Source organism: Brassica napus, assembly GCF_020379485.1.
Source record: "Brassica napus cultivar Da-Ae chromosome A2 unlocalized genomic scaffold, Da-Ae chrA02_Random_25, whole genome shotgun sequence".
Classification (NCBI taxonomy): Eukaryota; Viridiplantae; Streptophyta; class Magnoliopsida; order Brassicales; family Brassicaceae; genus Brassica; species Brassica napus.
Window position 1 is genome coordinate 1 of NW_026013945.1, and position 12167 is coordinate 12167.

At 36.8% G+C, this 12167-nt stretch overlaps 1 protein-coding gene and 2 pseudogenes across 1 annotated transcript; 2 read left to right on the top strand and 1 right to left on the bottom strand.

Annotated features, from left to right (window-relative positions):
• Positions 1-2210: 2210 nt before the first annotated feature.
• LOC125594004 (dehydrin Xero 1-like) lies at positions 2211-2895 on the top strand. The gene is made up of 3 exons (XM_048770332.1): positions 2211-2318; positions 2498-2665; positions 2761-2895. Exons 1-3 carry the CDS (start codon positions 2211-2213, stop codon positions 2893-2895), a joined length of 411 nt encoding a protein of 136 aa, XP_048626289.1.
• Positions 2896-6954: 4059 nt separating this feature from the next.
• Positions 6955-8734, top strand: LOC125594009 (annotated as a pseudogene).
• A 655-nt stretch (positions 8735-9389) lies between these two features.
• Positions 9390-10544, bottom strand: LOC125594008 (annotated as a pseudogene).
• Positions 10545-12167: the final 1623 nt, after the last annotated feature.

Genomic DNA, 12167 nt, shown 5'->3' on the forward strand with positions numbered 1-12167 from the left:
TTCGAAACGAGAGAGGTGGTGGTTCCCTACCATAAACTACCTGAAATGGATTAGCCTTAAGCGATGTATGAACGAAGTATTATACCAGAGTTCTGTCCATGACAGATACTTAAAACCAGTCTTTGGAGACCAGAAGCGAAGCAACGAAGGTATGTCTCACACTACGGTTTGAACCTCAGTCTGACCGTCCGGCTGCGGATGAAATGCCGTACTATACTTCAACTTTGTACCCGATAATCGAAACAAGTCTTTCCAAAAGGTACTAAGAAAAATCCGGTCTCGATCTGAGACTATTGTCTTAGGAAAGCCGTGATGCTGACAATCTCCAACATGAATTTAGAAGCCACGTCTGCCGCTGTAAAAGGATGCTTGAGACCCACAAAATGTCCATACTTACTCATCTGTCCACTACTACCATGATGACATTATGACCTTGAGAAGTTGGCAATCCTTCCACAAAATCCATTGAAATATCCTCCCAAATCTGCTGAGGGAGGAAGTGGCTGCAAAGAACCCGCAGGAGAAGAGTAGAATATTTGGTGTTTGACAAACACTACACTCTTGAACATACTGTTGAACCCGTTTAAACAACCCCTCCCAATGAAACATAGATTGACTCTCTTGACTGTTTTCAATACTCCAGAATGACCCCCAAGCTGGCTGTCATGACATTCCCAAATGATCAAAGGATAAACCGTGATTGCTTTGGAATGACGAGCCGCTTCTTATACCCACAATCTGTTATTCAGAATCTTGTAATGTTTTGTTCATCATTTTTCCCTCTGCTACTAACATCTGTAACGCTTTAACCTTCATCCCCATCAATCTCAGCATATAAATCTTGTAACTGAATCACGCCCGGAACTGTCAAGGACAATAGCAGAGAACTTAACTCCTGAGTTTCCAAATTCTCAATTCTTGAAAGACCATCTGCTGTTTTGTTTTGACTGCCCGTTTGTAAACATATCTCAAAGTCGAAACCAAGTAATTTGTTAACCATTTCTGATATTCCATATTGACCTCCTTTGCTCCAACAAATACTTAAGACTTCGTTGGTCTGTATGAACCACAAAATGACGTCCAATCAGGTAATGCTTCCATTTCAACACTGCCAATACCACAAGCCATGAGTTCTCTCTCGTAAGCTGGTTTCAATCGTTCGCGAGCTGTAAAACCATGACTGAAGTACGCTATTGGCGACGATCCTGCATTAAAACTGCGCCACGCCAAACCTGATGCATCTGTTTCAAACCACAAATTTTTTGTCGAAGTCTGGTAACGCTAGCACCGGTGTAGTGATCATCGCATTTTGTCAGCCTGTCAAAAGCCCCTTGTGCTGTTGTAGACCACTCAAACCCATCCTTCTTTAATAATTCCGTCAAAGGTCGAGCAATAGTGCCATAACTCTTCACATAGTTTCTATAATATCCAGTTAGACCAAGAAACCCCCCGCAGTTGTTTGACAGATCGTGGTGTCGGCCACTCCCTCATTGTGCTTTGTTTTCGCTGAATCAGTGGCGACCCCTTCTTTCGATATGATGTGCCCAAATAATCCACCTGCTGTACTCCAAACGAACATTTCTTCTTGTTCGCAAGCAACCTCTGTTCAGCCAATATTTGCAACACCACTTTCAAATGTTCTACGTGCTCCTCCATACTTCTGCTATAGACCAGCACGTCATCAAAGAAAACAAGGATGAACTTGCGTAAACTTCTTAAAAAATTGAGTTCATGAGAGCCTGAAATGTCGCAGGTGCATTTGTAAGTCCAAAGGGCATTACCAGGAACTCATAATGACCTTCAACCGTTCTAAAATGCTGTCTTCGCTAGGTCTTCTTCTTTCATCCGGATTTGATGATAACCCGCGCGAAGATCCAATTTAGAGAAGACCGATGCTCCATGTAACTCATCTAGTAGTTGATCAATAACGGAATAGGAAATCTATCCGGAATTGTCACCTGATTCAATGCTCTGTAATCAATGCAAAACCGCCAAGAACCCATCCTTTTTTCTTAACCAGTAACACTGGGCTTGAAAATGGACTATACTGACTCTGATAATACCCGCTTCCAGCATCTCTGTTACCATCTTCTCCATCACACCTTCGTGGCATGCGGATAACGGTAGGGTCGTACAGATATGGCGGTGACTCCTGGTTTTAAGGTTGATAGTATGATTGATAGTACAAATATACATATGAGAGGGATGAGATGGCAGAAAAAGAGAAGAGAAGAAGCGTCAAGCAGGGGATGATGACGTGGAGGTTGTTACAGATTGAAGGAGGGAAAAGCCGTTCACTGGATTGTATAAATAGGAACGTACTAAGTCATTTGGGGTTATCGAGAATTACAATATTGTACTTTAGCGTATGAGCTAAGTAGCTACTCGACATGAGAGTAGAGGAGTACTCGTTATGAGAGTGTCTCCCTTGTTGTAGCTCGTATCACGTTTTATAATAAAGAGTATATTCAGTAGATCGCGTCTTCATACTTAACAGGGACTTACGGGACAGGTGGCGAAGGATACGGGACAGGAACTGGAGCCTTGGGAGCAGGCGCAGGTGGAAGGCACCACGGCCAACAGCAACTCCATGAGGAAAGTGGTGGTGGGAGGGGCTTGGGAGGAATGCTTCCACCGCTCTGGATCCGGATCTAGCTCTAGCTCGGTACGTTACACCACCAATATATAATATTAACATGCGTACGTGTCTTAATTAATGTGGCCTAGTCTTGTATTAACAAGTGTCCGACATAATGACAGGAGGATGATGGGCAGGTGGGAGGAGGAAGAAGAAGGGAAATAACTGATAAGATTAAGGAAAAGTTGCCAGGCCATCATGATCAGTCTTCTGGTCAATCTCAAGGGATGGGAATGGAACTACCACTGGTGTTATGATGCTGGAGGCTACGTGGTGAGCGCCACGAGAAGAGGGGATGATGGAAAAGATCAAGGAAAAGCTTCCCGGTGGTGGTGGTCATCATTAAGCAACTATACTACATAACTTGTATACCAGATAAATAAAAATAAAGAAGGGCTCTTAACGCAGTGTGTTTTCTACATGTGTACGTCCTGAGATGTGTTATGGGCATCTGGCTCTTTTTATGTTCTTGAGACATGTATCAGTACTTTCAATATCTATAAATCTACTTCCTTGTTAAACTTAATGTATGTTATCGCTCCTTGGCGATATCGTCTATCGGGAATAACTGTTGTCCGAGAAAACCTAATTATTAATAGGTTAAGTGTTCCCCGTTTCCGAGCTAGCTCGGTGCACGCTTCCCCACTCCCCAATGTATAGGGCTTTTTCTGCACCGAATGATATTGGTTCTTGGGGCAGTCGCGAACTTGAGCCTGTCATATATTGTGTTCTTTCATTTGCAAATGTAACGAACGAATTAGGGGTGGGCGTTCGGGTTCGGGTCAGGTATTTCGGATTATCGGATATTTCGGTATAGAGGTTTAGAATCCGTTCGGGTATTTCTGTATTCGGGTCGGTTCGTATTTTTAGTTCGGATTCAGTTATTTTGGATCGGGTTCGGATATTTAGATTTTGAAAAAAAAATATAAAATTTTTATTTCTCAAGTTTGTTGTATTTAAAAATATAACTTTCAGTTAACTAATTTTTTATTTTTAATAGATTGAATGGTTAATATATTTGGACATAACATTTTAAAACTAAAAATGCATTAATTTAGTTACTTTTTTTTTTTAATTTTGGATGTAACTTTTGTTAATTTTTGAAATAAAAAACCATGATATGCCATTTTAGTGAGTAGCAAAATCATTTTCCGTAATTGTATGTATATCATATGAACTTAAAGTTTGTGTAGTATCAATATAATATTTTATATAAAATGAGAGATATAAACTAGAAATATCAAGTTAATTATACTATGTTATCGGTTCGTTATCTTCGATATCCATTCGGGTTCGGGTATCCAATCTCTCCTTATTCAATACCCGTTCGGGTATTTTGCTACTTCAGATATCGGGTAAAGTGCCTACCCCCTAGAACGAATTAAGTTAAGTGATGAAACCAACTGTTTGAAACGTCCACATATATAAGCTGTTTGGTCATGTTTTCAAATGTTAATTGGTTCGCTACTAAGACAAACGGAAAATTAGATTATTTGGTTTTGTAAAAGGGAGAGCAGTTGAATGGGTTTTGTCATTATCCACTTATGTCTTTGTCGTACTCTGGGAACCGTATCAATTTGTACACATGTAGAAAATACTCTAGAGCATATGATTAACTGGACTTTAATTTGGATTTCTTAACTTATGTTTTGACATTTTTTAGCTATAGTATAGCTCACACTTAAATTCTCATATCAATGTGCTCTTAAAACACCATTAACGCATTGTTTACTGTTTGTCTTAACGTGGAGGGTCCACACAAGCATTAAAAACCGGTACAAAAGCTACCAAATAAGAAACTTTGCAGTGTTTTTTTTTATTGTTCGCGGGCCCTACTGACACGTGGTGACCCGGCGATGGTTCTTTTTTAAAAATTTTTTTAATCAGAGAGTAAAAAAATTAAGAAATCTGTTTTAGATTTTTTTGCGATAAAGATACTCTTATATCTCTTATTTAAAAGATGTTTCTTAGCTTTTTTAGTTCTTATATCTCTTTGAGATTGTTATCACTTTGCTTGCACAATAGTTAGCGTTGTCCTTTTTTATTGTGGTTCTAGGATTAAAGTCAACCATATGATCTATACTATTATTTGCAAAATAAATTTTAGCAACAAGCTCTCACGTTAAAAGTTAAAGCGGTTTAATATCTATATTAAACTTAATGGATATATATAGATATATAATTAACTATATAATCAAAAATGAATTTTTTATTTATAATCTTTTTTTTTTCAAAAAGATAATTTTTACATTGTGTTGGTATCTTAAAACATATTTTTCAGTTATAAAAAGATATAACACTATTTATAATAATTAACCGTAAAACATCTCGGTTTTGGCAAAAGATTTGACTAAATGCCATTGCATTTCTATCTTATTTACAAATATGCAATTTCACTTAAAATAAAAAAATTAAATTAATATTACAATGAATTGTTATTTTTTTGCTGAATTAAAAATACAAACTGTAATATATAGTATATATAAATCTGCTACAATACAATTTTCAAGAAACCAAATTCATAAAATTAATAATAATCCATAAAAATTTACTGTAAAAAAATTAAATTATTTTTAAATAAATAAACAAAAAATCAATAGGTTAATATATGAAATTACAATTACATAAAATTGCATCAAATTATCAAATTATAAATATATTACGTAAAACAGATAAAAATTATTATCAAATATCTATATTAATATAATATATTCTACACTAAATATATTTTAACAAAACATAAATATAAATAGACATTTTATAAATAAATAGTTTATAAATTTACATTGAACGCAAGTTAAATCCAACATCCGCAAGATCTAGAGTATTAAATTTGCAACGTGCATCTATTCTATTAAAAATGAAGCATTTTTGAAAATCTACTTAAAAATGTTGTTTGGACCCTTTCATTAACTAACAATATTTTTGGTCTTACCAATAATAATGACTAATAATATTACTTTATATTTCTCTAATAATATTTAGTCACTTCTATATATCTTTGTTTTTTTTTTGAACTGAGCTATATCTCTTTGTGTTAGACTTATTAAAATCAAATATCTTACAATACGTATAACCCAACTTATTTGATTTTAATAAGTCCAACAAAGATTTATGGAAACAGAAGTTGGAGCCCTGATACCTTTTGATAAAACAAATATCTTACCATATGTATAACACCACTTATTTTGATTTTAATAAGTCCATTCACCAACCAATAAGTTTAAAACAAACATATTGTTAATTTTGGAGTAAACATATCGATTTACTATACGTACTGATATATATATTTATTGTATTCTAATGTTTTGGAATATTATACAACAAGTTAAAAAGTAATGATTAATAATTTATACAAACAAGTAAAAAAAAAAGATCTAATAAATTTTAAATACGAGTCGGTTTAAATCCATAACTTAAATACCCGTAAAATTCATATAATTTTCAGGTATGTAACTGATTCGATTAGGTTTGGGTATCTAAAACCAAAGTACCAGTAAGCCTGAAAACTACCTGAGACTCCAATAAATACCCAAATAAATATACGAAAAGCCGTATTTTAATTAACCTAAATCATGAATCGAAAATTTAAAAATACTTAAAATTTAATTTCTATACCCAAAATATATTTTTAAATTGGAATTTTACCCAAACCTGAAACAATAACCAAAAACCCAAACCTAAAATTTAAAAGAATATCCCAATTTCAAACATATACGAAATACCCTACATACCTAATATACTAAAAAGATCCGATTAATTTGGGTACCTGATCGGGTTTCGGGTATGATCCGGACCAGATCAAAACCTGTGATCTTAAAAATAACCAATAGATACTTTATCCTGGACTCGAACCAAACCTATATTTTCAAGTCGGTCTTGGTTTGTGTTTTTGGTCCAGATAAAATATACAGACCAAAAGAATTAAATAAAAATGTACACACAAAAATCTTAAATAAACTTATTTATGAATTATATAATTTTACAAAATTTATCTGCCTCAATATAATATATTTTGTAACATAATAATGTACAACAATCTACAAATATTAATTCATATCAAATTGTTTATACTTTTAGAAAACCCCGCGCTTTCTAAGCGCGGGTCAAATCTAGTTGATCATTATGATGATATATTTTTTTAAGCAATGTAAAAGTATTGGCGATTAATGGGAATAAATAACAAAGTAAGGATGGGGCTTTTAATTGTAGGTGTTGTGGGCCTCGGAAAGCATAAATGGGCTTTAAAGCTTCACAAATCTGAGACGGGAACTCAAGGAAGCGTCGGAGAGTAAAGCGGAGGAGGACTCCGGATCTATCTCTCTCTCTCATCAGCATTTACTTGCGACTCATTTGAGCTCTGTAGGCCAATCGCGTGCAGGTTGATGGTATGGTGGCGCCATCATGGCAGTGGGAAAATGCCACAGCGGGGGCAGTCGCAGGATTCGCAACAGTAGCTGCTATGCACCCTCTTGATGTTGTCCGTACTAGATTCCAAGTCTGATTCTTTTTCCACTCCACAGTAAAAAAAAAAGAAACTAGATTTTTGTCTGAAACAGTGAACGACGGTAGAGGGTTCCCGACGTACAAGAACACAGCTCACGCTCTCTTCACCATTGGCCGTCTCGAGGTATGCTTTAACCATCTTCTTCTCATGCATTCACGTTTCTGAATTGAAGCTACATTTTCTCTGGTGTAGGGTCTGAGAGGCCTTTATGCAGTTTCTTCCCTGCTGTAATCGGTTCCACTCTCTCATGGAGCTTATACTTCTTCTTGTGTGAGTTGTCTCCTCTTTCCTCTCTTTTACAATCCCCACCCCAAGCTCTCTCTCTCTCTGAAACAAATACAATCTCTCTAGTTATGGAAGAGCGAAAGAGATACGCTAGAGGCAGGGACGATGAGAAACTCACCCCTCCCCTTCACCTTGCTTCTGCCGCTGAATCTGGAGCCTTGGTTTGTTATTACTAACTCACACCCCCCCCTAAAACATCTATTTATTTTTTTTTTATCTCAACCTATGATACACTTTCAGGTCTGTTTATGCACGAATCCTATTTGGCTTGTCAGACAAGTTACAGCTTCAGACACCTCTTCATCAAACCCCACCCTACTCCGGCCTATTAGGTCTCCACATATGCTCCTTAACAAACTCACTTTTTCCATTCTTCTTTCTTTTCTTATTTTTGTTGGTGAATTTTTGCAGATGCCTTTAGAACCATAATGAAAGAGGAAGGACCCAGGGCGCTCTACAAGGGTATTGTCCCTGGCCTTGTACTGGTAGTCACTCACTCACTTTCCTTTTGCTTTTACAAATAGTTTCATTTTGGAAGGGTTTGATCCTGATTTAGTTTCTTCTTCATCAGGGTTTCTCATGGTGCTATTCAGTTCAACAGCGTATGAGGAACTCCGTAAAGTCATTGTCGATATGAAAGAGAAGAGAAGAACATCCGAATCCACACCTGATAATTTATTGGTACAGACTTCTTCTTCTTCTTCTTACACTGTGATTATTTTGGCAATGTAGGAGGACCAAGTCATCTTTTTGGCATTTCTTTTTATTTTTTATATGTAGAACTCGGCGGATTAATGCTGCACTGGGAGGCTCCTCCAAAGTCGCAGCAGTTCTTCTTACATATCCTTTTCAAGTTATTAGAGCACGATTACAGGTAAATTGCTTCAACCTCTTCTTAACTCTAGCAGTATTTGAGGTGTGACTGTCATAGACATTCCTCTATTGTTCAGCAAAGACCTAGTACTAACGGAATCCCAAGATATAGACAGCTTACATGTCATCAGAGAAACCGCGAGGTCAGAGAAGAGCATATATCTATTCTTGGTCTTGATTGTACTGAAGATAACATATACTATTATCTTTCTTTCTTGCCTTCACGGTGCAGATTCGAGGGTCTCAGAGGTTTCTACAGGGGACTAACAGCTAATCTATTAAAAAATGTGCCTGCTTCTTCCAGCACGTTCATCGTCTACGAAAACGTTCTGAAATTGCTTAAACAACCTCCTCCAACGAGATAGGACCCATCATCTTCTTCTTTTAATCTTTTTTCCCTTGGGATTGGGGGGAATACATGTTTGCTTTTTGTTATTCCTATGAAACAGCTTTGTCTCGTCTTTGCTCACAAAAAAGCTTTTGTTTTCCTTATTCATCATACATCTCTCCCCATATCTAATACCTTTGCTCTTATTATATATCTCTCAAGGTCCCTATATTTATTGTTATACCAGACTGACTGAATTCTCCACTTTTCTTACGGGACGTATTTTTAGTTCATGTGTTGCAGGTAAAGGAGGTTGCTAAGTAACTGGCATACATCTTTCATGATTATTATGTAAAATAATTGAGGGACCTTGATTCTTGGCGACACCCTTTGTTCTTGCTCCACCTGATTCGGTCAGTATAAACACTCACTACTACTAGTCTGTCTTTTTAAACAGGAAGTATAAGAGTCACAACCATATATAAATTTGGTGAGTCGAAATCCCACTAGATTGTTATGATTTTTGCATTGATGAAAGATGCTGCTACTTTTTAGTTGAGTTGCATAATCGCGAACCGTTGTTGTGATGTAGAAAAGATATTCATATATTTTATTCGCTTTGTTTGCTAATGATACAAATCCACAGTGAATGATGTTTAACAACATTTGTAAACAAAAAATAGTAAAACAACAAACGGAAAAAACATGAAATAAAACACAGATAATAATGATAACTCTTATTTTTTTTTGGGGGCAGGCAGCTGCTTGGAATGGAGATTAAGGTTGCTGCTGAGCGTCAATGTAACCAGCATCGACGAGCACTTTCTCCCTCTTAGCCGTCTCCAGATCTTCATCCACCATCATCTTGACCAGCTGCTCGAACCCAACCTTGGGCTTCCACTTCAAACAACTCCTTTGCCTTGCTCGCATCTCCTTTGAGATTGTCAACCTCCGTAGGCCTGAAGTCCCTCTTGTCTATCTCACGTGGCTTTCCAGTTGAGGCCGAGGTACCGAAGGAGACGTCCAGAAACTCCTCGACGGTGTGCGACTCCTCAGTAGCCACCACATAGTCATCTGGTTTCTCCTGCTGCAGCATCAGCCACATTGCCTCCACGTAGTCCCCTGCGAACCCCAGTCCTCTGGAGGCCTGTATGTTCCCGAGGAAGAGCTTCGTCTGCACCCGACCTTGATCCTCCCCAAGGCCCGTGTTATCTCCGAGTCACGAAGTCTCGCCTCGCGGGGGTGACTCGTGGTTGAACAGGATCCCGTTGCAGGCGTACAGGCCGTATGCTCTCTGTAATTGACGGTGTACCAGTGAGCCGCGACTTTGGAGGCAGCATAGGGAGATCTCTGGTGAAACGGCGTCGTCTCAGACTGCGGAGGAGGAGTTGACCCGAACATCTCCGAGGATCCGGCCTGGTAGTACTTGACGGTGCGGCCATTGTCAGCCATGTGAGACCTGAGAGCCTCCAGGAGGCGGAGAGCTCCAGTAGCGACCACGTCATCGTGTAGTCAGGGATCTCGAAGGAGACGGCGACGTGGGACTGAGCCGCAAGGTTGTAGACCTCGTCGGGCTTGATGACGTCGAGCCAACGGCGGAGGGAGGAGGCATCAGAGAGATCGCGTAGTGGAGCTTCATGAGGGCTTTGGTGGCATTGTGGGGATCCACGTAGATATGGTTGATTCGCTGCGTGTTGTAGTTTGAGGATCGTCGGATCAGGCCGTGCACTTGGTACCCTTTTCCGAGCAGGAACTCCGTCAGGTATGATCCGTCCTGTCCAGTGATCCCGGTGACCAACGCAACCTTCCTTGGCTCCGACGCAATGGGAGTGGCCATAGCTTCGGATCTGGATCAGAAGAAATGTTTTTTGTGAGAGGTGAGGTGCACGACAAGCGCCTTGTGTTTGATTTGTTAAAAGCTCCAACTGTTGTGTTCTATCTTATTAAAACTCAAGTACAAAATTGGAGTGTTTGGAGACTTGAATAGGATTATTAAAAAATTTAGAGTGTTTGGAAACATGGATTGCAGTCCTTTAAAAAAATATTTTTGTTTGAAAACAAGGATAGTAGTATTAAGAAAAAAGTAATGGCTTATGTTTTTTAAAAAAATTGAAAGTTATCTAGACCACTTTTAAAATATACCAAAATGGGTCAATCTAATTGCCTAAATTTTTATTTTTCTAAACTAACCATAAAACAAAATTTAAACTTTATATACATATTGCAAATCAAAATATACTTCAAATTTGATTTATATCAAAAATTGATTCAAAAATATACATATATTCAAAAATGGATTTTTACTAACTATTTTTCAATAACCATTATAAAAAATATTTGTCAATATATAAAGAAAAATATAATACAAAACCAAATTTGAAATACCAACTCAAATTATGGTTTTATATTTCATATTAAGTTTTAAAAATATAATATATGTAATTATTTATATGATGTATGTATAAAATACTATTAATTATATGATGATACATATAAAATACGACTAATTATATATGATGATAAAATACGATATATAATAATGACTAGGGATGGGCTTTTGGGTACCCATACGGGTTTGGTTCTGATCGTTTGTATTTCGGGTTTTCGGGGTCAAAGATTTCAGCCTTATTAGAATGTTTCTAAATTTTGGTTTGAGTTCGATTTGGATCTTTGCGGGTTTGGTTTGGGTTTGGATAACTAATTTAAAATTATTTTTAAAGTCTTAAATCATTATATATTTAAATTTCTCAAATGTATAAATAAAATAATATATTACGTATAAATTTGAATAACATATGTCATAATACTTAAGCTTAACATATCAATTGGTTTTTATTTAAATTTGGATACGGAATCAATAATTATTTTAAGTATTTTGGTGATTGAGTATACTTTAACTATTTTCAGATATTTACTTTTGACTATCTATATATATTTTCAAGTATTTAAACAAATTAAAAGTATCATTTTTGATGTTTTTATATAACGTTAATCTAAAAATAATTAATATGTATAATTATATAAATCTATTTTAGATAAATTCGGATACCCAAATACTTCGGTTCGGATCAGATTCGGTTCTCTAAATAACAAAATTTGAATATTAGAATGTTTAATCAATTTTTATGTTCGGGTTTGGTACTATATTTTTGGATCAGTATCGGTTATGTTCCTCGGATTCATTTTTCCAAATCCTAATAATTACAAGAAAAACAAATCAACATATTTTTCAAATATAACATCCGCGCGCCTGCGCGGTCAAAATCTAGTTATATTTATAGAAGCAAAGAGGGTTGATTTGGGAACTTGGTAGGTGAATATGTAAGGCTACGTAAAGGTGTACTTGTTGGGCAGATGGCCGGCAAGCGTTGACACATTGCGATTAGTTTTATGATTGTATTGAGCAAGAAAAGCGGAAGCAAGAGGCCCACTATTTACAAAACCCATTTAGGTTTTTCTGCAAAAGAGAGCCCATAATTACAGTGCCTAGTACTAATGGGCTTAGATAGAAGCTGAAAGTAACCAATCTCTCCCTG